Source organism: Schistocerca gregaria, chromosome 1, assembly GCF_023897955.1.
Source record: "Schistocerca gregaria isolate iqSchGreg1 chromosome 1, iqSchGreg1.2, whole genome shotgun sequence".
NCBI classification, from domain to species: domain Eukaryota; kingdom Metazoa; phylum Arthropoda; class Insecta; order Orthoptera; family Acrididae; genus Schistocerca; species Schistocerca gregaria.
The window spans coordinates 1,045,516,657-1,045,543,772 of record NC_064920.1 but is presented as its reverse complement, the minus strand read 5'-3'; the positions used below and the strand labels follow the sequence as shown (position 1 = coordinate 1,045,543,772).

The window sequence follows — 27,116 nt, the reverse complement described above, 5'->3', positions numbered from 1 at the left end:
CAATTGATATTTTTTTCTTTAAACAATATGAAAAATCAGTGTTTGCTTTCATTTTGAATTAAGTTAAAATATGACATTTTTCAATAGTGTGTTCTCCACAACCAGCTAGCAAACAGCTTAGATGGAGTCTTGGGTACACTCAGATAATTTATATGGGAATAGGAAAATGAATACAAGTAGTTCTGTTTTGAATTAAAAGTATAATTTATTTACTTAAGAACATAGCACATCTTGCATAGTATTTAAGGTACAATTGGTAAATGAATTCTTCCTTCAGTAACCATAATTATACTCAATGATGAAGTTTTTATTTGTGCAGACAAAATAAGTTAAGCATACCACTGTAGTTTCCTGTGGCTTATGGAATGTGCAAGAAGTTCCATAGTGCTCAGTACATCTAACAGTCCTCACAGAATTTTGAAGTGTTAAATACTGTTTATGTTCAGTTGTAAATAAGCACACAGTATTAATCATTTGAATTAATTAGTACCAAAATATTCTCATAAAATGTCTATGAAGTTAACAGCTCCGGCACTTCAAATAAATTCATTTAAACTACTAGAACACAAATGGCTGAATCTCTCTTTTGTGGCTGAGAAGATTCTACAATTGCAAGTACCAAATGTAGAATCCCATTAAATACAAATGGTTCTAAAGTTGTATCTTACACTTAAAATTTAACTGTTTCAGGCTGTGGATAACATTCTGCAAGCAAAGTAGCCTATTCGCATAGTTATATGTGTTTTCTGGGTAAGACTTTTTTCTTTAATATCTCTGACGTTAATGCGACAAATATTCTGAAACATTTACTACAAAACATTCTGTTTACATAATTGAAAATGAAAGTTTTAGTGCTGACAAATATCTCCTCATACTAAATGTAACACTTTTATGAATAACTGTACAACAAAAGATTAAAACTTCAAATAAAAAGCTACATATTTGCAACTTATAATTCGAAAATTAACAGTTGGCTTAGCATGGTAGTCATCCTGTATGCAATGTACCAGTTAGAAATTATTAAAATGTACATAAAAAAATTTCTGATACAAGGTAAGATTTTTTTGTTTTCTGGAATGTACTAAGATTTTTACAAAAAAAAGTGTCAAAAGAAACTGCAACAATCATGAAATCTATGCACTTGACCTGTACCACTACAGTACAAAAGACTACTATTGAGATGTTTAATATAAGGCAAATAATTTCTGTATAAAAGTCTGAAGCAGATAACTCCTTTCAAGTATCACAATAAAGGGAGAATTAGAACCTTTTCAAATTACATAGTTATTTTTCATATTGAGTGCCACCATCATGTGGTAAAATGAACTATCACAGGTATGACTAGAAATAAATTAGCAACACACACAATTTACATATGATATACATGTTCATGCATTATGATATCATGCTTTCAAGTTACAACACAAGGGGCCATAAAACACTTTAAACACAAGTACAAAAATATTATCACAGTTCCATTATAGGAAATCAGAACTTGCTATGCACTGCAGCTACAAATTCCTAAGACCAACAAATAACTGCTTTAAATGGCAGTCCTTACAATGTATGTGATGTTCTGGGTCAATATTTCAGTATAAAAAGCTACTCACAGTCACATGAAAACATCATATAAAACATTTATATTAGGAACTACTGTGTAGTTCTAGATTAGCTTATAAATATATGCTGTGGACATTTGTACATGATGGAGATGTTCAGTGTACTTCATATATTATTCAGGCTGTATTTTAAACAAAAACCTCATTTTCCTTAGCAGAGACACACTAACAATTCAGACGATGTTTCTAGCTGCTATAGAAAAACATCAAATTTTCTTAAAAATTGCTTGCCACATAAAATTGCAAACCATTCACAACTTCTCAAACAAAAACAGAGCAGGAAATTTAGTTCAATGTTATTTTTGTCTATAACACACAGAAAGAAAAAAATAATTAGATTCATTGTACAAACAATATGCAACACAATTGTGTAACATGGTCACTTTAATTTCATTCATCAGCAATCTTAATAGCTCCCTCACTATAATCATTAAGTCGTTTTTTTAATGAGCATGATATTCAAGCACTCAACATAACAAGCTTTACAGGAACCCCAATAACACAAAAAAATTAAAATTAAATACTATAAACAAAATGCTAAGTAAAAATAAAATTTTATGTCAACATGCATACTAAAAAGGAACAAGTGGCCATTTTGATGGAATCTGAGAATTTATGTACATGAAATAGCAGTCCTATAATACATCTATGGCAGTTCTCTTGCATTGTTACTACAGTATATTTATCAATGTTGTGATTTGCATCATGGCCTTTCAACAAATCCTCAGTGCTGCACTGAGATCCTCACTGAATATACTTTAAACCTCTTATATTTACATAAATAATACAATAACATAATAACTGAGAGGAGGGGCAATGAAGCCCATAAATAATGGTTTATTAATATCACATTTGTAATTTGAAAAGATACTGCATAACAGCAGCACAATAAAAATAGTATGTGGCTTAGAATGCACCACTGGCAAAAAGACAGTCATGGGAGATCATAAGATGATGATCATAATACTTAGCTTTGCACCTCTTTTATGATAAAAATATCAACTACCAAAAAAAGGAATTTATTAATATGCTACCAACTTCTCATACAATTTTTATTTTAAACCCTACTTTTCTTCTTTTGAAGTCCTCTGATCTCTACCCTTTGTTTCCTGCTGATGCAACATTTACACTAGATTCCATTTTTGCCTTTTTTCCCCTTTTCTTTCCTTTCACCACTCCAGTTCAGTTCACCAAAAAAAAACATTGTCTACCATAACAGACAACTATCACCAAATCAACAGTTTTAAACTTACAATTAACGAGCTTCCTGTGCACGCATAGGTAAAATAAAACAAAATTATGAATAATAGAGCATTTTTCACTTTTCATTTCACATCATTCCATAATTTTCTTCACTGCTGCTAAATCAATAAACTTATCTGCCAATATTCACACTCTTCCCATTTGTGCAATGAAAAGTCTGCAAGTCTAAATTTGCAAGCCCAGTTTTAACTACATATAAGATAAAATTTCCTGAATTAGTAAAATAAGCAAACACTATGCACCTATAAAATTTCTATTATGTGCAAAGACCTTGCCGACTCAAGTATCTTTGTGAACTTCTCCTCCACTAACAAATTTTATTTTTATTTGTCCATTAATGATGCGGCATTAAGACCACGAGCACTGACATGCTGCCAGTTTCCCTGAAAACATAAAACAACAGCTAAAGGTGGATTCAACTCACAATAATAAAACTTTTACTGGCTACAACAACAGATGTAAAACATAAGTCAAACAATGGAAAATCCAGGATAGAATGTAACAATATTATGAGGAAGGAAGTTGCTACTCACCATATAGCAGAGATTCTGAGTCGCAGATAAGCACAACAAGAACGCTCACACAATTATGGCTTTTCGCCACTAAGGCCTTTGTCAGCAATACACACACATACACAAATGCAACTCACACACACGAGTGCAGTCTCAGGCAACATTCACTTAATGTAATTGGATAGAAAAAATATCTACTCATTGAGCAGCAGCAGGAGAACACACATATAAAAAAAGGTTTTACACATGCAAGTTTTTGAAGCCAGTGGCCCCTTCTTCTGGCAGACGGGTTGATGGTGAAGAAATAGGGGTGAAGGAAAAGGACTGGAGAGGTTTAGGAAAAGGGGTAGAGTTTGGAAAAATCAGACAGAACCCCAGGTCAGGGGAGACTTACTGGAAAGACTGATTGTTGGGAACCACACTGGGTGGGATGTGAAAACTTGAGATGAAACACAGGGTAATATGCAAGACTCTTATTACTGCTGAAACATCATGCACAAGTTAGTAAGAATGAAAAGCTTAGTGCAATGCATGTAATAGAGGTGGGAGGGGGGACAGCAAAAAACATACAAGTCAGAGAAGGAAAAATGTAGAAAACTAAAATGGTGTGAAGAAAGGAGCACTTACTGTGAATAAATTCTAAGATGGAAGAAATTAACATAAATTATGGCTAGGTGGGTGGTGAGAAGTAAGGAAATGTAATGCTAATTCATTTAAATTGAGACAATTATTTGATAGGCTGCAAGGTAGGGTTGTAGAATGCTTGCCCGCCACATGAGTGCTCTGGGTTCAACTCCTGACTGACACAAAGATCCCTACATATATAAAAAAAATTAGTAGCACTCCTGACTGCTAATCACTGGCTAAACATGATAATCAGCTGTGTTAATTATCTCAGTATATTGGATGAATTTTTTTTTCTTTAGATAGCATACATATTTAAACTGAATGGAAACTAAATGACAAAAAAAGGAAGACAAACACAAACCAACAATTAACCCCATCCTCCCTCCTCCCTTCCATCTTAATGTATTTTACATTTCACATATATGCTCATAGAATATGCACCTTTACTTAAAAATTTGCATTAGCCAGGAATTGAAACTGTGCCACCTGCATAGAAGGCAAGCATTCTACCACACTGAGCTGTGGGGCCCATTTAAAATCAGTTCTAGCTTTAGAGAATTAAAGAAGTCTCCTTGTTAGTAGGAAAGCATTATAAATGGTGTGTGTAGATAGGAAGTGTTCAATGTGATGAATATAAGCATTGTATCCACAGTATTCAATATTACTACACTAAATGGTGACAGTCCTGATGTCAACTGACCATAAACGGTGGATATGGGGGTACGGGTGGGAAGGGGTAACTACTAAAGCATAAGTGTGGAACGTATGGAATAATTTCAGCAAAACAAATCTCAATTACTACTACTGGAAAGAAATAACACCACATAAGATTTGTCTAGCACTCGCACTCCTGTGTGGATGTATTGGTAAAGGTAGAGATTGGAAGGCCCAGACACAGAAAACAATCAAAAAGACTGCTATTATTGTCACATCCAGTGACTATTGGATTCCTTGGCTGACGATGGTGGTACTGTTGAAATTTACCTCTATTGGTTGGGAAGGGATGAAAAAGCGGTGACATAAAAGTAACATGGCAACAATGGGTAATCAGATAGTCCTTTAATAAGTCTTTTCATGAAAGAATAAAATATTGGAATGATTAATGGACATAAAAAACACTTTCAAAATCAGTATCCATAACCTGCAGCCAGGCAAGCCAGAAGGATGCCTGCCATAATCCACTGGAGAAGTTGCAAGAATGGCTGAGTTGACATAATGAAAGCCTCCATTATGGCACTGAAGCGAGCTCAGTTACCACACACTGTGCCCTGCCACCTGCTGCTAGGAATAGAACACTGTCAATGCAGCATGGTGTGGGCATCAGACCACTGCTGTATGACACTCTGCTGGGGTGCTTCAGTGGTCTACATGACCAAAAGTGACATCCGATCTTAACAAGGCTAGGATGAGTGGTCACAGACTACATCAAGTGGTACTCCACACCAGCTTACAACCCGAAGTGGGTCATCCCATCTCCACTAGAAGTAGGCACTGCCTCTGCTAGCCACAGGTCTATGGTTGGTTGATTGACTGGAGGGGGTGGGAAACACCAAACACATATGAGGTCATTGGTCCCATGACCCAAGGTCACAAAAACTAAGGTAGGTACAACACCAGCAGCACAGTCCAGTCAACGGGAAAGGGAAACATGCAAACAAAGAGGTGGAAGGAATGTCAGGGTGACAAGCAGAGTAACAAAAAAAGGGAGTGAAAGTGGGGTGGGCTGAGAGCAGGAAGCACCCCAGAGGTACCACAGGGCACCGGCACCCCCACCTACCCATCCTGATCCCACTCCATACCATGACTGCAACAAAATGGTGACAACACATACAGAAGAAGACGTGAAAAGGGAGGGGGTGGGGAACCTGGTTGGCATGGAGGCAAGGCTGAAGGCCTTCCAAATCGACACCAATGCTAACTGAGGGACTTCAATTCTGGAAAGAAATTAAGGCACTTAAATCTGAAAAGTCAAATCACTTTCACAAAGAAAACTGAGGATAGATGTAACCCCAAGGATCCTCCACTAACACATGTGACAGGGAAAGTGGGAGGGCATATTTAGTGCGAAGGGGCACAAGATGGGGCAGTCCAGCAACTATAGACTACTGTGAGAGGAGGGGACACAGCTACAAAGGGGAATGGATCAAATGGAATAAAAATCCCTATGGATAAATTAAGCCAGCAGAGGATAGTACATTTTTTGCAGGGAGATGCAGAAGGAAGGACACCACATGCACAAATTTCATTAGATGAGGGGGACGCTCCACCATAAATGGGACCACAATTGACTAAAAAAGAATTTGACATGAAGCTGGAAATACATCCCCGGAGGGGTCACAAAGATTGGGGGTAGGTGGCTGCCCTCCCAGCCATACAATCAACAAGCTCATAACCCAGGATACCCACACAGCTGGGAAACCAATGGAAATCAACTGAACAAGCAGCATGGTCAAAATCGGTGCAAAGGTTTGAATGGCAGAGATCAAAGGGTGGTGGGGAAAACACTAGGTGATAGCCTGAAGGCCACTCATAGAGTCCATCATAACAAAACTTGGGTGAGGGAGGAATGTTTAATAAAACATAGAGCCCAGTAAATGGTCATTAGTTCCACTGTAGACAATTCCACACACGGGAGGCAAGAGATGGTGTTCTGTTCCAAGAGAAGAAATGAAGGCTTATCCCACATGATGTGGATTTGGAACCATTATTATTTCAGGAGAGCACATGGGGAACAGGACAAAGAGAGAAGATGGAAATCATGGTGCAGAGAAGTGAGGCAGAGCCCAACTGCTAAACACATTCGAGTGGGGTGACATCCCTGAGCTGTGAAAAGAATAGAATAGGAGGAGTGAGCATGGAAAGAACACCAAAGATTAAGGCAATGGCACCTATGGAGCATAAGAATATAGGAATTCAATAGCTGGACTAGCACCTAATCAATTATGAGAGAACATGGACCGAAATATTAGAATAAGAGTTATTTTTTTCTCTTTCTCTCTCTTTTAAGACACCCTTGTCATACTTTTAACTTCATTCTTAAGTGTAACTACAAAGAAATGAAAGGAGTTGGAGAGGGGGGGGGGGGGGGGGAGGAAACACAAAATAATTTATAACTCAGAAAATTATGTGTCAAACATGTAGAAATTTAGGTGTAAAATGCTTTATACAACGTTTATGAAATAAGATAACACAGTTTCAAACAATGAGTTTTATGGTCAAACTTGGTACATATTTTGTAACATACAAAATGCACCAGAGAGGTACACCAAAATCAATGTTGAGGGTGTGGGGGGGGGGGGAGGGGGGGAGAGGATGGGGGGGAGGACGGGGGGGGGGGGGGACAGAGAGAGAGAGAGAGAGAGAGAGAGAGAGAGAGAGAGAGAGAGAGAGAGAGTGTTTATAGAGTGACTTGTGATGTGGCTAACAACAGTGTCTTTAACTTTATATGAAGTGAATGTCATTCTTCCTACAAAGCTGCTCTTGAGGTAGTAACAGTCTTTGGATGACTATGGGCAGAAGTATATCGTTATTCCTGAAGAGTATTCCAAAACATGTTTTTAAGGTGTTCAGATCCAGAGATAGGTCACTCAATGTGCTATACTGGTTGTGGTCTTCCCTGTTTCCTTACTGGTCACTACTTGCCTTCAGGAGATGTGATATACAGTACTATCCAGCTTTCAGGACTAAGTGCCCCTTTGACACAGAGGAGAGAGGGGTATATTAGAGGAGACTAAAAAGGAAGGGTAGGTAACACTAGTCCCAGTTTGAGACCTTGTATACCTTCATTGTCAATGCAGGTGGATCTTTTTCATTGTGGGGCCTAAGTGATCCGCTCTTCATTTCTAACATTTCCTAAACTATTTTTCTCTCCTCCCCAACAAAGGAACTGTTACTCGTAGTTCCAAAAGTTAGATAGTAATATGCATTTCACCTCCTAAAAGAGGCAACAAAATCTAATAATTGAATTTTCCTTTGATACATTTTGTTGCACAGTTACAAGGTGGCATGTAAGGACCAAGGACTTCATTTCTAAAAATCTGCAAAATTAGAATTCTGTGTGGAAGTTCCATGGAGTACATACATACATTCACGTGTGTGTGTGTGTGTGTGTGTGTGTGTGTGTGTGTGTGTGTGTGTGTGTTTTCTATCTCTGTTGAGGGCCTTGTTGGCTGAAAGCTCATTTTCTGACAGTCTTTTTGTTGTCTCTATCTGCAACTCAGCGTCTCCACTATGTGGTAAGTTCGTGTTATCTTACTTTTCCCAGCTGCATTACAGACAGTAATACAAGTGGATTATGACCCTTTTCCATCATTGGATGAACCTTCTAGATGTTGAATCTGTGGTTATAAATTGATATCATCATCTCTGAACAATAGCAACACTAAACATTCATCTACCTGGCCACTGATGTCCAAGTTTCAGATGCCTCCAATTTCCCAATGATCTTCCATTGCAGTTGGTATTGACATCAACCAAGTAGCTTACCTCAGCTGTCTTCTCTTCCTCCCATGTCTCCAAATGCCATCTTACTGTGAAGTATACTGTGCCTTTGGAGTCTTTTGCGGCAGCATGTCTGAATAAAATCTTCTCAGTTTTCAGGTTGCACCAATCTGAATGAAATTCTCAAGCTTTTGATGCCTATCTCCACCAATGTCATCAAGAGTGAAAACCTCAGACTGCTGGAGCGGACATGATTTTCTGCTTATACAGGCACAAATGCAGTGTCTGGCACCAATCAGAGATGGCTGAAATGATGCATGTGCAGAAGGTGAGTTGGGCAGCTCATAGTAGCTCTGGCCCACTGTAGGACTGTGCGATGTCAAGTGGTATTAGAGGCCTGTGCCACAATCAAAATTGCTGCTCTCACATCCCTACAAATGTCAAGCACCTGATTTGGCCTACTTTTGATATCCAAAGTGTGCCTCCATGCCCTACTAAGTGTGTACTCCTGGTCTCTGTTAAAATTGTTGTTGTTTATTCTAATCTCAGCCACTTCCTTTACAAGGGAATCCCAATATGTTGATGCATGAGCCAAAACTCTCGTGTTTTCAATCTGTATTCTGTCTCTGTTTTCCAGTCAATGCTCAGCTATGTTTGACTTGTCAAGTTCCCTTTCTTTAATATGTCACTTGTGATTGGCACAACAGTCTGCAACTGTGCGAATTGTCTGACCTATATAGATGCTTCCGCGTTCTCAATGGATGCCATGCACACCAGGAACACAAAGAGCTATGCCATCTTAACAGGACACAGAATATCTCATTTCTTAGGTTGGGCCGGAACACTGTTTTCTGTCCATGTTTCTGCAGCACACATCCTACCTTGCTGCTCACTGCCCCACAGTAAGGCAGGAATGCAGCCGGCTTGGCCTCTTCTGCCAATTCACAAGGCATCCTTCTTTGGTGGCACCTGAAAGCATTTAAAATGTCAGCTGCCAAGCCAGTTACTTTCCTGCCATACTGTGGGGTGATGAGCAGCAAGTTATGCATGCGCTGTTCTGTGGAGACAGGGACTGAGATCAGCGTTCCATAGCTTGACAAGTCGACCATAGGTAAGCAACTGCCTGCAAAACAAACACAAAATAAAGTTTGAAAACACAAGAGTCTTGGCTCATGTGACAACATATTGGGATTCTGTTGTAAAGGAGCAACTGAGATTACGACAAATTACAACTAATTTAACCGAGACCAGAGGTAGTCATGCCACTGCAAAAGACTCTGAGAAGACATATCTTTCCTCTAATGTGAGGATGTAATGCACAGTGTAAGATGGCTGGAAAAACTTTGAAAAAATAAATCACATCTGCTGAGTTCTTCAGCACTTCAACAACACTGCCACAACAAGAAGTTAATTCATCACTTTGCTGTAGTTAAGCAACACATTCAAACTGGTGCAGTGGGCAAAATTTTTAAGAGGACAATTCATACCATTGTGAGAAAGTGAATGTGATAGACAGGGTATGAGTTCAACCTTAATGCCAGGAACTAATTTGATTGTCATCTATTTTTGTCATCAACTTTGTCGTCATTCTATTGAGAGTGGGTGGACACAGACATGGCAGCACAATAGCACAGAAATTTGCACAAGAAAATGTCTAAGTAGCGTAACAAGTTTGACTGGTTAACTCACATGAAGAATGATAAGGCTCATAGATCAGTTGTTAATCTCTCTGACCAAGAACTGGATGATGGGATGGCTCTGTGGCAGTGCTGAGTACACACAACTTCATTTTTCTCCAGCCCCATGACATCTGCCCATTTTGGATACTTTTACTGGAATAGAGCAGTGCATTCGGCATCTCTCACATGATGCAGCCGAGGATGTCAGACTAACCATCAGCCAAATACTGGTAAAAGCTAAGCCACTGATATCTAATATTAACCTGGAGCAACAGTGTGGTTTGCACTTATTACAAGAGAATGAGGACTTGGTTGTCTTGCAGCCAACAAAGGAAATGCCACTGTGATTGTCAAGACTGATGACTTCCACCGGAAGGTGATACATTATTTAGAATATGATGTGTACCAGAAGCTATGTCGCGATCTGACACAGGACACTGTCAAAAGCTAGGGAAGTTATTAGAGGACACTGGTTTAATAGATAAAGTGCCACAGAAATTAATGACCCACAGTGCCAGACCTCTCAGGCTTTATAGATATAGAAAATGTCCCTCGTAGACCCACTGTTAGTGCACACAGTTCGCCCACCTACAGACTGGTCGAACATCTGGCAGGGCAGGATAATTAGTGCCAAAACTGGGTCAGTGTGAACACCTTGATGCAAACTCACAGACATTTGTTGACTCAAGAAAATGAAAATATGCCACAATGATGTAAAGGATTGTCCGGACATTGTATCACATTTTACAGGGTGCCAGTACAAATGGTTCAAATGGCTCTCAGCACTATGGGACTTAACTTCTGAGGTCATCAGTCCCATAGAACTTAAAACTTAAACCTAACTAACATAAAGACAACACACACATCCATGCCCGAGGCAGGATTTGAACCTACAACTGTAGCGGTCGTGCGGTTCCAGACCGTAGCGCCTAGAACCGCTCGGCCACTCTGGCCGGCTGGTGCCAGTACAAGACATGCTGGTTCTTTTGCACTACCTGGAATTGTCAAGCTGTTCCGTCTTCTTCTAATGAAACATACTTCCTGTATTGCAATGAATATTATGAAATGGTGGGTGGCACAATGATGGGATCACCACTGTCTCTGGCAGTCATGAATTTCTTCATGGAGCACTTTGAGGAGCAGACTCTGAACTCTGTGGTGTTGCGTTCATCTTGCTTCCTAAGTTACCTCAATGTCACCATCTTGATATTGCCTCATGGTGAAAATGCACTGTAGCAGTGCATTGATCACATGAACAATGTCCATCTCAACATCATTTCTACTACTGAGATGTAGAAGGATGGCAAGCTGCCATTCTTGGATGTTTTAGTTGAGTGGAAGGCAGGAGGCCAGCTTGGTCATTCATTGTACAGGAAACTGACATACACTGATCAGTACTTGAATGCCAATAGTTCTTACAACCCTGCACACAAAAAAGTGGTCCTGAACACATTAGTGCACAGAGGGAAAGCTATTTCTGATGACCACATATTGTACGAATTGCAGCGCTGGAGACATGTGTTCAGAGAGAACGGTTATAACAAAAGACACTGCAAATGCTTTCAGGTGCCACCAATGCAGGACATCTTGTAAATTGGCAGAAGAGGCCATGCTGACTGCATTCCTGCCATACTGTGGGGCAACAAGCAGCAAGATAGGATGTGTCCTGCAGTAACATGGACTAAGACCAGTGTTCTGGCCCGCTTCCAAGACACAAGATATGTTGCACCCTATTAATGACAACATAACACTTCATGTGCCTGATGTGTATGGTGCCCCTTACAAATCAGCAGCATCTATATAGGTCAGACAATTTGCACAGTTGCAGAACGTTGTATCGAGCACAAGCGACATAGCAAACAAAGGGAGCTTGACAAGTCAGACATAGCTCAGCAGTGCCTGGAAAACAGACACAAAATACAGTTTGAAAACACAAAAGTCTTGGCTCATGCATCAACACATTGGGATTCCACTGTAAAGGAGGCAGCTGAGATTACAACAAACAACAACAATTTTAACAGAGAACAGGGGTCACACTTAGTAGAGTGTTGGGGCCAGCTTTGGATATTGAAAGGAAGCAAAGACGGATGCTTGAAGCTTATAGGGAAGCAAGAGTGCCTGTTTCAAATGCGGCCCAGCCTCCCGCACCACTTGATGTCACTTGGTCCCATGGTCGGCTGGAGCTGCTACGAGCTGTACAACTCAGCTTTAGTGCATGTGTCACTTAGGCTGTCTCTCACTGGTGCCAGAGGCTGCAATCATACCTATATAAGCAGAAATCCATACCAGCAAGGATGGAGATAGCCACTGAAAGCTCGAAAATTTAATTCAAATTGATGCAGATTGAAGACTAAGAAGATTTTATTCTGTTAAACATGCTATTTTTTGCTAACTGCAAAAGATTTAGGTTTGCAAGTGGTAGTTTTGTGGAAAATTAACATTGTGGCAGTATAGTCAACTTTCATGTCAGTTTCTTTGCTTAATCCACAGTTACAGCTGATTTGTGGAATCCGGTGTAATTGATCACTTAGGCCAAGAGCTGCAAAGAAATCAGTGGGTCAATGTTGAAATCAAGATGTATCCTTCTCAAGTTTACCTTTGCGCAGGCTACTGCACCTAGCTTTCTGAAACTTCCAGAAGATGCCTCTCACAACAACTTCATTAGACCGATTTGGAAACCATGCAATCCCACCACTGCCTTTTAATAATAGAAAATTCCTTACACCAAAACAACCCAGAAGCAATTCGCTTGAAATACAATACCATTTGAGCCTGAATCAACAATAAATTTCCACCTCACATCTTCTTGTTGATCCAATGTCTTGGATGAACCTCCTATCTAACTTTGGAATAAACCATTTTTGCCAAGCATTTATTCTCTTTTGTTGCATGAAAGAACCTAGTGTTCTTAGTTTCTGATTATGTGTCAGTTTTACTTTTGTTGTGTATCACACCCTTTCAGCACTGTATGTCAGTCTATCGTTTGGAGTTCATTTTACATAATGCATAACACCCATCATAACAGCTATATATTACAGCTCCTCTGAACCAGTGGTTTTGTTTGTTTAAGTCATAAAACAGTCATGACGTACTTCTCTGTGCCTAAACTGATAAAAACAGAAAGAAACTGGGTGCTTCTTTGTTTATTCCAACTAGTAATGCATATAATATCAACCGTATAATTCACTATTCAGAAGATATAGTTCTGAACTGGCATAAGCAGCTAAGAAAATTAACACTGTTATTCATAAAAACAGACATTTACTTGAAGGTAAAATAAGAAACAATATGTACTACAGAATGAGATTTTCATTCTGCAGCAGAGTGTGTGCTGATATGAAACTTCCTGGCTGATTAAAACTGTGTGCCGGACCAAGACTTGAACTCGGGACTGGTCCCGAATTCGAGTCTCAGTTTGACACACAGTTTTAATCTGCCAGGAAGTTTCAACATGAACTGTATTTGTCAAACTGAATGTTTATAGCTTAATAACTAAATAAACGGTGTATAGAAAGAATTAGCAGGTCTCACCACAATGCCATGCACCCATCCAGTCCCTGCAGGGTTTTCTGGAGTAACACCATATCTGCGTGATACAACTCCTGAAGCTGTTATGGCCCACACCTCACCATCTGCCCTTCCAGCTGACACATGGCGGAAACCCGATGTTGATGCACTACTTGTACTTCCAGAGGCTATTCTGTCTACAAAGTTCAGAGAGAGTTAAATAAGTAAAGGAATAGACGCTGAGTGTTAGGTATTATAAACATCAAATTAATAAAACTATGTAAACTAAAAAGCAAATTAACACAACTCTCTGTATTGATTAACAAAGCAAACTGCTCTGAGAGCCAAAGAAATTGGAACACGTGCCTAATATCAGGTAGGGCCCCCGCGAGCATGCGGAAATGCTGCAACATGATGTGGTGTGCGCTCGACTAATGTCTGAAGTAGTGCTGGAGGGAATTGACAGCATGAATCCTGCAGGACTGTCCATAAACCCGTAAGAGTATGAGGGGGTGGAGATCTCTTCTGAAAGCACGTTGCGAGGCATCCCCAATATGCTCAATAATGTTCTGGAGAGTTTCGTGGCCAGCAGAAGTGCTTAAATTCAGAAGAGTGTTCCTGGAGCTGTTCTGTACCAATTCTGGATGTCCGTAGGAATGCACAATGGATATGAATGCATGCAGGTATCAGAAAGGATGCTTACGTACCTGTCACCTGTCAGATTCATATCTAGATGTATCAGGGGTCCCACACCATTACACAGCATCCACCAGCTTGAACAGTCCCCTACTGACATGCAGGGTCCATGGATTCATGAGGTTGTCTCCATACCCCTACATGTCCATTCGCTCGATACAATTTGAACTGAGACTCATCTGACCAGGCAACACATTTGCAATCATCAAGGGTACACGAGTGGGTCTTCGGTTCCGAAAGCCCATATCAATGGTTTGTACTCTGACACTTGTTGATGGCCCAACATTGAAATCTGCAGCAATCTGTAGAAGGGCTGCACTTCTGTCATGTTGAACAATTCTCTTCTGTTGTCCTTGGTCCCATTCTTGCAGGATCTTTCATCCTCGCTATCTCAGAGATGCTGCGTCTCATCGCTCATGCACCGACTATAACAGCACGTTCAAACTCACTTAAATTTTGATAACATGCCATTCTTTCAGCAGTAACCAATCTATCAACTGCGCCAGACACTTGTTGTCTTATATAGGTGTTGCTGACAACAGTGCCGTATTCTGCCTGTTTACATATCTCCATATTTGAATATGCTTGCCTAAACCAGTTTCTCTGATGCTTCAGTGTATAAAGGCTATAGCAGGATAAGAGGCACAGCTCTGTTCAAACTACTGCACATCATTACCTGGTAGTGCAAACAATGTAACTGTTTGACTCAAACTCATTCCATTTCTGATGTTAAGAAAAAGAAAAGAATTATGGTGTCAATGGAGAAGTTAATGAACAGTGCATGAAAAATATTTAAAAAGATGAACTTGTACTACTGACAGAACATAGTTGTGAAGAAGGCAAACTGCAGCTGATTACAGAGAAACGTTTGCTGTTTCAGAATTCAACTGGCTAGAGGTTTATTTTGAGAAGATGTGGATTTGCTCTCCTAATAGTATGAACAAATGGTAACTAAGTGTCGCTGTGCAAGGTGTATGATCAAATGGATGTTTGAAATGAAATTTTAATCAAATCAGTGGATGAAAGTCAATGGCCATGCATCAGAAATGGAAAGCTGATTTCATTTGCTTGGAAGATTATGGCCAGTCTTTTCTGTGACACAAAGGGGTTCTTCTTACTGATAACCTCACATAGTGTGAAATAATAATAGGTGAATATTATGCAATGTTTTAGAGTAACAGGATGAAAAAATGGCAATAAAATACCCAACAATGTTCTGTAAACGAGATATTGCTACTCACCACATAAAGGAGATGCTAACTCTACACAAACGCAACGAAAAAATGGCTTTCTTCAGAAGTAGAAAACACACACACACACACACACACACACACACAGAGTCTCTAGCCACTGTGGCCTGACTAAGAAGTAAGTGAACCTGACAGGAGAAGCAATCAGGTGGTGGGGGTAAGGATGAGACATGGTGTGGGAAGTAGAGGGGGTGGGGGAGGGATTTGGGGGGGGGGGGGGGGAAGAGAACATGTAGCGCTGCTTGTCGGAGCTTACAGGGGCCGGTAGTGTGTGCTGATTGGTACAGCCGGCAGTGCTTTTCTTTTTTTGGAGGGGAGTGAAAGCAGTCATGTGATCTACAGACTGGTCTGCAAATACTGTGCTGCTTTCTATGGTGGGCACAATGAGTAAAAAGCTCTGATGCCTGCCTGCATGAAAGGCCTCAACTAGCTGTCACCAAGAGACAGCAGGACCATCCACATGATGAACATGCTGCCCAACACAGTGTGCATCACTTCAAGGATTGTTTCACAGCCTTTGCCAAACATATCCTTCCTACCAAAACCAGTTTTTATGAACTGTGCAGGCAGTAATTCTCCCTGCAATATATCCTACATTTTCATAACCCACTTGGCTTTCATAACCTTCGCTAGTTCTTGCCTTACACCTACTTATCCCCTTCCTTGTTACCATTTCAGCATCGCTCACAGTGGCCAGACACAGTGGTCATGTGTATGTGAGTTGGTGTTGGTGTGAATAAATGTGTGTGTGTGTGTGTGTGTGTGTGTGTGTGTGTGTGTGTGTGTGTGTTTCCTACTTTGGAAGAACCTAAAATGTATAGCAGTGGTTTCATTTTGCCTGACTGTGGCTCAGTGTCTCCTCTATTGGTGAGTAGCAATCTATCCTTTTCATAATAGTGTTATTCCATCCTACATTTCACATTCTTTTATTTTAGAAGAAGAGATCAGTATTGTAAAATGAGACAATTCTCTTCCTTTGGGACAGTAATCCTGTCGACGAAAGTGCTTTGGTCATGGTAAAAAGAGGGATGTAAGCTACATTCCATAATAACATTCATCTTATTCACTGAATTTGGCTATATACAAACACATTTATAACTGGATTTTTTAATGCAATGTATGTCACTTATAGGTGGGTAATGGTATTTGAAATCCATTGGTGACTCTAAAGTAATTATGGAAACAATGGCCACACAAATGAATAATATGAATGGATGTATTGGACAAATTAAATTGATCTAAAAAGGGAATAAGTTGAAAAAAATCTGATTTTTCGCTTCAACGTAATCTCCGACTGCAAGGAGAGATACTTTCTCCTTCTTTCATGAGTTATTCGGATAGCTTCCTTTTCTAAGTGACCTGTCTTTATTCATTTTCAATGCCTCCATATGATTAAGAAATATTCTGTTCACTGTCCATTAATAACAAGTAGGTGTAGGTGTAATACATTCCTGAGCCCACGCTAAAAAAAAAAAAAATAAAATAAAATAAAATAAAAAATTAAAAAAATATATGTCATAATATTTTTACTAGTGTGATTTTTTCCATGCTTCTCATCTACACCTGCACCTCTATTCTGAAGTTAATTGCAGAGGATACTTTTTATTGTACCATATATTGCAGACTCTTCCTGGTCCATTCATGGATTGAGTACAGGAGAATGTCTGTACACCTATGTGCAAGCTGTTACATGCCTAGTTTTATCTGCATAGTTTCCAAAGGATAGATATGTAAGGCACTCAATTTTTGTAAATAAAATAGAAAGAAACTTCCACATGGGAAAAATATATTAAAAACAAAGATTCCAAGACTTACCAAGCGGGAAAGCGCCGGCAGACAGGCACATGAACAAAACACACAAACACACACACAGAATTACGAGCTTTCGCAACTGGCAGTTGCTTCATCAGGAAAGAGGGAAGGAGAGGGAAAAATGAAAGGATGTGGGTTTTAAGGGAGAGGGTAAGGAGTCATTCCAATCCCGGGAGCGGAAAGACTTCCCTTAGGGGAAAAAAAGGACAGGTGTACACTCGCACACACACACACACACACACACACACACACACACACACACACACACACACACACATATCCATTCGCACATACACAGACACAAGCAGACATATTTAAAGGCAAAGAGTCAATTTTTGTATTTACAACTGCAATTTCTGCACTAAAATATATTTCTCTAATTTTTCTAAATATTTCCTCAGTATTCGTACAATGTCTTCCACTACATGTCTATCAGTTTTAGATTTTTCAGCATTCTGTTCCACTCTTTTACCATTCTCAACAGGCCTGTCACAATTCATACAGTTGCTTGTTGTACATGGTCAATGTCCTCTATTAGTCTGATCTGGATCTCACACATCTGATCAGTATTTAAGTTGGGCCATATAAGTCTGTTTTATATTCAAACTGCAGTTTATCAAAATTCTGCCAATGAATTGTAGACTACCATTTCTTTGACTACAACATAGTCTATGTGGTCGTACCTCTTCATATTTCTAACATTGTTACTCCCAAATATGACTCAAGTTGTGACTAATTAATCCTGCAGTAGAATATCATACTTTTACATTTTGTGTAGAGCATAACTTAGAATTTTTCTATATTAAGAGTTAATTGTCACACTTTGCACACCAGTCCAGCATTTTGTCAAAATCTAACAGACAGAATTTCTCCATATATCACTGCATCATGTGTGAAAGCCTGGAATTGCTATTAAAACTATTTGATAAATCATCAAAGTATAAAATGCACATCAATGGCCCTGTTACACTCTTCAGAGGGAAACTAAACCATTCCACTTGTCAACTAAATTTCTGTCTTAGCTGATTTAAGATTCTAGTCTATTGCTAAAAATACATAATCTCTCATTCCACGTATCCCATCTTTTAGGCAAACTTTCATAGCTCTCCCTGTCCTCAATTTCTGGCTCTAGCCTACTCATGATGCTGAATATTATGTGGATTCTTATCTATACAATAGTGTTTCAAACTCTGTCCCCTATTTGTGAATGCTTCCATAATTTATCATTAACTTTCAGTATTCTCATCTATTTTGAAACATTATTATGATCTCTTATAAGTATTTTGTAGCCCTCTGCAACAACTTTTAACCTCACTGAATGGTGAATCTCCTTTCCGCAACTACAAGTTATATGTAAATATGCACTGAGAATTGCCTCGATGCATAATTATAACTACAGCAATTATTTCTTATCTACAACATTGAAATTAAATTCTGAAGAAATGTTATGGCAGATAGAAATATTACCACATTAAGATTCACATTGACTTCTTACCCTGAGTAGCTGCATCATTTGCAGATGTTGGCAGAGTCTGCCAATGTGTTCCTTCAGGGAACACAGGAGTGACTTCACGTCTTAAAGACAACTGCCCTTGAGAATCAAGAGCCCATACTGCATAAGAGCCAACAGATATTTGTTTCAAGACTTTGCCAACTGGAGGCTCAACACTTTCCCACACTGCACCTGTGTACACAATGATAGTTGTGCAACAAATGCGTAACAATATAGAACAAGCACTTAAATGAGACTGAAAATGTAAACATACAAACTACATGCAGACATCTGGCTATCAGTTAGAAATGTGTTGCTACTGCCAGTGCTACTACCACTACTATTACACTACACTACACTACACTATACTACACTACACTACACTACACTACAACAACAACAACAACAACAACAACAACAACAACTGCTGCTACTAATACTAATACTACCACCACCACCACCACCACCACTACTATCATGTATCAGATACAGTACTTGCCAACTGCAGCAACAAGACAGTTCAAGGTCACTTTATAATTATGACTGCTGCCTTTCTTAAGTTATTACAGTTAATATTTAGTTGAATATAAGTGTAAGAGTATAACAGCAGGCTTCATAAGAAACTCATATGTGACAAAGGGGGTGGGGAGGGGGGGGGGGGGGCAAGAAGGAGTACTATTGGGATTCACGCAAGTCTATAACTTGAGGGATTTCCCAGTTGCATGAACCATTTAAGGCATAATATTAACATGGAGAGCCTTTGTGAGAGAGGAAAGAATGTAGTAGGCTCCTAAGTTAGCAGAGAAGCCTCTCAAAACTGACTGTACATAGCCTGACAGGTGATGTGTGAGGCAGAGGCTGACATGAGATTTCCAGCCAGAAGAGGAGATAGATCACCTTTGGGCACTTCTATCAAGAAACTGACCCTGGCATTTGAGTTGTAGAACACTGCCCATACTAATGGTGAATTTTCTTTTTCTTTTCTTGGAATCTTTTATACAATTCTGAAGTGATGTCACAGATGACACTGAACTCCCAGACAATCTGACAATGACTGACCACAAATCGGCCAATGATCCAGCTATGCACAGGGCCATCCAAACGTGTCTATTGTACCACAGTGCTTCCCTATAACATGAGTTCTTTGTACCAAAACCACACAATATGCAGTCAGAACCACTATGTCCAAGGCCTTACTAGGATGTACTGTCTTCAGCCTATATGGAGCATACAACTGTAATGGTAACCTCATGTATCAATGGTAACAAGCACCAGATAAGTGTTAGACATTGATCCAAGAGAAACTTAGCTGAAACTGAAGAACAAATTAGCATCTAAAAATGGTAATGAATAAAATTAATATTAAGATTCAAGCTTCATATTGTATTTTCAGACCTGTAGGATTACTGTCAGTGATCCCAAAACGCCAGTATGCAGAGCCATTCCTCCCAACTGCCCAAACCTGGCCTCTAGGACCACAACTGATACTAACCAGAGGATAATCACTTGGTACATGCTCCCAAGAAGTGCCCTGGGTAAAATAAAATATATCACTTTCCTAAAATACTGAAAAATATTTCATTTATGTTGAAACAAGCATGATACAGACAGAGAAGTAATTCTACTTACAGATGGAGAGGACTGAGACACACCTCTCCTGTAAACGGCATCACCATTTGCAGCAACAGCCCAAACATGAATCAAATGGTCACTACCAATTTTTCCACTGTCCTGTTAACAAAAAATGAAAGCTGCTGTTATATCATGTTATATAAAAGTCATTTTAATATTTACACTTGCAGAGTAAGAGCATATTGCAAATATACACCTGCAGTGAGATATCAACAAGTTTTGTATTTCCTAGCTCTTGCCAAGGACCACTTGTTGAAAACCGACATTTCCGCACCCACCTACGCCGACGTACATAGTCCGTGAAATGTTTCTGACCGTGGTAGGTAGAAGGAAAGTCAACAGCATACTGCCACCCTTCCTTATCTACTCCTCCGGGAGTGTGGTAGTCAATACTCCACTCTGAAACCTATTTCACATAAATTAGTTTACACAATTAATAGACAAGACGTATATTAGAAAAAAAAGTACTACACTTCCGTAGAACTATTTAAAAAATTGTCCAAGATTTCTTTATATTCACATAGCATCAAACGGGGTGATTCTGGATGGTTTGATGTTATTTGCACCGTAACTTGCATAGGCTACATTAGACTTCATTGTTTGTTACAGAAGTGGTGGAGTATTGTATAACAAATAAAATATCCTAAACAGAAAGTCCATGTGTACCTATATTTGCCCGAGACAGTGTCCAAAATAGCCCTATGGACTTTGGTGATTTCGGACACACGATTTTTAAATCTCTATCCAGTTACAAAGTACAGGCAGATAATTTGGACATAAACTGATGCTTTTTAAAAATTCTACATTCTTCTTATTTTATTTTAGTGACTTCTAAAACATTTTGATGATGTCCATCATTATATATAACTGATAAGGATTGAGATAAAGAATTTTATATATTAAACATCAATTCTTATTGTCTAACAAATTAAATTGCATTTTTTTTTAATCCTAAAGCAAAATACTGAAAAAAGAAACAAAACAGAGAAATTCTACTAACAGAGAAAAATCAGTTTTTTTACTTGACATTCAAAATCAAGTTGAAAACACTTTGAACATTGGCCATAAAGTTACAATGACTTATGAGTACAAAGTCTCTAAAAATAAATAACCCTCTCTTCTCAACTGGTATACAATTTACTCATGAAACTTGTTCTTTCGGTGTTATGTCTGCGGCAGGGAAATTTGGAACCAAAGATATGTTTCTACTATTGTGTGAGCACAAGAATTTCACACATACTTCCCTTGCACCAACATTTGTGGCCCCTCCAATGTATTGCCTCATATGCTCATTGTTTCTGGATGTGTACTTGTAGATCACAACAAGAAAAGCCTCTTCATTCAGTAGTAAAAATTAAATGGATGATGGGTCATTTTTATTTTCACTATACTGATAGAAGTACTTCAGTTGTTTCTACATTGTTTCCAATTTCCTGGAAGTCACAGCCATAACTGATCTCCCATAAGCAATGCCTACTTTGTGGTGGTGGAAATAACCAGACTTATTTTAAGGATAACAAACTTCTTTGAGCATTTCTTTGAAAATGGAAGTCCATGACTCTGCATTGCTATGTTGGCCCTCCTCATTATCAGGCAATTTCAATGAAATGGGATTAGGCCTGTGGTGTGAAATGCACTCTTTATGTTTTCAGTAAAGTTTGCTGAAATCTGCTTCAGAAGAGATGGAAAAACATCTTCGGAAATGGTCTCGCGAGCATACTTTTTCCATTCAGTTAGTACTGCTTGCCACGCTGCTTTCAATGGTCTGAAGAAGCTTACATCCAGCATTTGGGGAAGTGGGTCTCACTGGTGGGAAGGAGAATGAATGAAATATTGTTCGTACATTCTCCAATAAAATGTAACTGGGTAAGTTGACACCAATCATCACTGTTGGCCCACTTTGCTTCTTTAAATAGGTCAAAGCGACTGTAAGCATTAAGTCTTCAAATACTGGTAGATCACACCATCTACTTTTATTCCTACTGAAATGCATTCCCTATGAGCCACCTTCTTGCCATATGTCCCAGAAATGCTCAGATTTACAAAGGACATATGGTGGAAGCAGTTTATCATCAACACTTACTGCCACTATTATCAAAACACTAGATTTGGCAAATCCTTCAATTTTTAAGCATGCTTACTACCTTAATACCGCAATTTTAAATTATCTGCTGCTTGCCTGGATATCTGAAATGTTAGTTTTTTCAGAGCTGACCATGTTGCTTGGTGAGAGATTTTCCAGCATCGGCTTTATATTGCGAAAACACATTTTAGCTGTCACTTTGTCATGGCAAAGAGAGTTGTTCTGAATACCATCTGAGGAATAAATGCACCCATACTTCTCCTGGAAAATTGTTACAAAATTCCTTCTCTTTCTGGCTAGATAGATCAATTACCCAAGGTATCCCATACTATAATTTACGACAATGAATATCACGAACAGCTTTATCTAAAAGTTCTAGGTCATAATTACACTATACTTTAGCACCTTTCTTGATTTTATTCTTTCTTGGCATTATTCAAAATCACTCCACAAAGTACACAATTTTATAAAATCTATCATTATTTTAAAAATTTGCACAAAAAGCTTGATCCTTATACAGCTACTGACTCAATGCAGTAAGCTACTTATCTCAGTGACAACTGCAATTATAATACTTTTCTGCTGGTCTCAACATTCAAAAATTTTCACTTTATGATACTGTGTAAACTTCTAACAATAAAACTGTTCATCAGATATTTATCTAGGTAATCATCTTGAAAAAAAAGTCATGGAACGTTGTAAATACAATCTGTGCTTAAAATAATTGCGGTGCAGAAGTGAAAATTAGTGGTAATTCATTGATATGCAGTGGAAAATAGCTAATAAATCATACCATCCAAAATCCTCCTGATGCCCGAAATCACCCTATTTGGCTGTATGTTACCAATAATTGAAGCCAGCTGATAATGGTGGAATACAAATTCAAAAATAGTTATGAAATTGCAAAAACAAATGTCTATGTGATTAAGAATCTCTAAATCTTATAAATGGAAACACACCCACTGCCAATGCATGGACAGCAATTTTGTCTTCTCTCTCGTTCGCTTATGTTTTCCTGTACTATCACTCCACATATATCGGTCGGTTGGTAGCCCATGAGAAGTGTATCCAGTGAGAGGGTTCCAGCGTTGGTTTTCATAAACATAGAAGCAGTGAGTATCTGCCATAGGATTGATACCCGAACTGCTTGTTTCCAGACCTGTAACAGATTTCAGCTTTCAAAATAGCTTTCCAAATAGAACATGCGATATCCTAGAAAAACATTTCCAGTTTTTACATATCTGAACACAATTGCTTCAGTATAAAGCAGTTTTATTTTTAAAACATTGTAACTGTATTACAATCTTATTATTTATTATGCATCCGTTGCAATAATGGCATCCAGATATAAAAAGAGAGATAAGCAAATCATTGCTAACTACAGTTGCATTTCATTCCCACTGGCCTTTTTAAAAAACGTGAACAAGTAGCCAGTGATAAAATACATTTTATTTTCTACAGACCTTCCAAATGAATTTCTAGCATTTCTAAATGAAAAATTATTGTTTTGTGGTATTTTATAAAAAGAACAACATGTAAAAGCTCATGTCTGGTGACCAAACAGAGGACAAAGAAACCAACAGCCAATAACAGAAATAACTGCTAGTACTTTGTTTTGTGACATGAAGAAACTTTTGTATAAGGAGTGTTAGAGTGACACTTAGTTATTATTGAACATAATGGCTAAGGTAGAAATAGGCAATGAAATGTAAATTAAGAAAAACAAAATTGCTGTGGAAGTTATTTCAGACTGACAGTTTGTTTTGTCACTCGTCGATCATTCAAAGCGCCGCTGCGCAATTACGCGCATCCTCTACCTGCGGCGCTGTCTGCCAGCGATGCAGCAGCTGCGCCACCTAAGCGGCCATCCGAGCAGCAGCCGCTAGACTGGGACTCAGTGCTCATTCGAATGCTAACATGTACACATGTCTTGCTTGTCAACTTACTCTGTGACTTATATGTGTTGTGTCGTTCTGAAATATATGTGTTAAACTTGCCGTTATAACAGTTGGCGACGAGGATGGGATTTTTCCTTTTCACCGTTGACCCACTGGTTTCCATGGCTACTGTGGGCCAACTATTGCAAAATCTCCTTGAACAACAAATGCTTCTAATAGCAGCGATTCGCGATTTCATTGCGGCGTCAAATGCGGGGCATTTCTTGCCGTTGGCTATACCTCCTTTTCCTCCTTACGACGAGACGGCGGAAGACTGGTGTGATTATGACAAACGTCTTTGACAGCACTTCTTGGCATTTATGTCAAGGACGAACAACCATGTAAGCCTCTGTTCCTTTCCTGGATTTCACCTCAAATGTCTCAGTTGTTGTCGCAATTGGATCCGTTGAAGGATCCTGCGTCTTTGTCCTTTGCTGAAATGTGCTCACTTCTGTCTGTCTATTTTCAAAAGCAAACACATGTCGTAGCCTCTCATGTTGCCTTTTATCATTGTCAAAAATAGCCACATCAATCCTATCGCGATTGGACTGCTGAACTTCACGGCCTCAGTCGAAAGTGTCAATTTGTTACTGATGTTCACAAAGAATCCAATGCCGATTTCATGGTACAGGATGCTATTATCCGGTCGGCACCCGACAAAGAAGTTCGGCAACGTGCCCTTCAGTTGGCAAATCCGACTCTAGATGAAGTTCTCTCTATTGCGCAGTCTTTTGAAATATCTCACACCGCTGGGGCGCAAATAGAGGCGTGGGGTGATGTCAGGGAAATACAACCTCTGTGCACAGTTGACGACGCGTGTGGCGCGTCCCCGCCAGCCAACGTGGCCGCAGAGTGCTCCCACGTGCAGCCTCAGCCTAACCGTAAACAACCCGCTAAGAAACTGCAGCAAGACCCCCGGCAACTTCCTTCATGTCTGCGGTGTTTTAGGAAACATTCACGCAAGGATTGTCCCCAATGTTGGGCTGTGTGTGACAATTGCAAAAAGAAAGGTCGTGTGTCTTCCGTTTGCAAATCCGACCGCATACATGATGATCATGAACATTCTGTCAATTGCACTTCTTCCCTTTCAGGGAAGTTATTCCTCAATGTCCAAATCCTTGGTCGAGATGTTCGCATGCAGGTGGATACCGGTTCTGCTGCCACTATAATTAATTCTCAGACGTATCTTCAGTTGGGTTCTCCACTCATGTCACCTGTCACTCGGCATTACAAACGTACAATAAGCAGGAGATTTCTCTCTTGGGACAAGTTAATGCTGAGGTATCTTACAAATCCATCGTTCGCACTGTTCCCATATTTGTGGTCGACCAGAGTAACGCAGAGAATCTTTTTGGTTTCGATGCCTTTCGTGTTTTTGGGTTCTTCATAGATGACTCTGTCAATATCGTCTCTGATGCTATTCCTTGTGCTCAATTGAATTCCTTGTCAACGACATTTTCGTCCTTTTTTTCTCCTGGGTTAGGCCGTGCAAACGACTTTGAAGCTCATATCACGCTCAAAGCCACTCGGCCTAAGTTTTTTCAGGCTCGGTCCATTCCTGTGGCCCTTTGTGATCAGGTAAAACGGGAGCTGGATCGTCTCACTACTTCAGGGGTCTTGTTTCCTGTCACTTCCAGTGAGTGGTCCTCTCCTGTCGTTGTCGTTGCTAAGCCAAATGGTGATATTCGTCTCTGTGGCCATTTCAAAGCCACTTTAAATGCTCAATGCCTCATCGACACTTACTCTATGCCCCAACGTCAAGAACTGTTCACTAAACTTGCTGGAGGCCAGTATTTTTCTAAAATTGACCTGTTGAAAGCTTATCATCAACTTCCTCTCGATGCTGCTTCCCGCCGGCAGTTTCTGGTCCTTGACATGCCTTTCGGCCACTATCAATACCAACACTTGCCTTTCGGGGTTGCTAGGGCCGTTCTCTCTTTCAGCAAACCTTGGAACAATTATTGCTCCCTGTCCCTGGGTGTATCAATTGCATGGACGACATTGTCGTCACTGGCTCCACCACTGTAGAACATCTTCAAAATCTCCGCACCCTTTTTCATGTCTTACAGACTGCCGGTCTTAAGTGTAATCTTCAGAAATCACAATTTTTTCAGGCACCTATCACATACTTGGGGTTTGAACTCTCTCGGGATGGTATTCGTCTGCTTCAGCAAACTGTCGCTGCGATCGATGCCCTTCCTCGCCCTACATCTGTTAAGGAACTACAGGCCTTCTTAGGGAAATAGCATACTATCACAAGTTTTTACCATCTGCGGCTTCGGTGGCTCAGCTGTTGCATCGCCTGTTGCATAAAAACATGCCTTTTCACTAGTCCGTGTCATGCAATGCGGCTTTCTGGAAATTGAAGATTATGCTGAAACAGGCCCCGTGCCTGGCTACTTATCGACCTGGCCAACATCTTGTTCTTGCTACAGACGCCTCTCAATACAGGGTCGGTGCAGTCCTTGTGCACCGTTTTTCTGACGGTTCGGAACAACCCATTGCTTATGCCTCCAAAACGCTGACAGGTGCCCAACAAATGTATTCTCAAATTGAGAAAGAAGCTT

The 27,116-nt window shown here is 39.6% G+C and overlaps 1 protein-coding gene across 2 annotated transcripts in view; it reads right to left on the bottom strand.

The window, feature by feature from the left end:
- Window positions 1-180: 180 nt before the first annotated feature.
- The window catches only part of LOC126280916 (tectonin beta-propeller repeat-containing protein), a 213,531-nt gene continuing 186,595 nt past the window's right edge, over window positions 181-27,116 (bottom strand). For both annotated transcript variants that reach the window (XM_049979803.1, XM_049979804.1), the window contains exons 17-23: window positions 23,572-23,771; window positions 20,726-20,935; window positions 20,527-20,628; window positions 20,293-20,428; window positions 18,901-19,089; window positions 13,672-13,844; window positions 181-3,265 (exon numbers count right to left, since the gene is read on the bottom strand). In XM_049979803.1, the coding sequence (XP_049835760.1) occupies window positions 3,206-3,265; window positions 13,672-13,844; window positions 18,901-19,089; window positions 20,293-20,428; window positions 20,527-20,628; window positions 20,726-20,935; window positions 23,572-23,771 (1,070 nt within the window). In that variant the 3' untranslated portion in view covers window positions 181-3,205. The remainder of the gene's footprint in view (window positions 3,266-13,671; window positions 13,845-18,900; window positions 19,090-20,292; window positions 20,429-20,526; window positions 20,629-20,725; window positions 20,936-23,571; window positions 23,772-27,116) is intronic.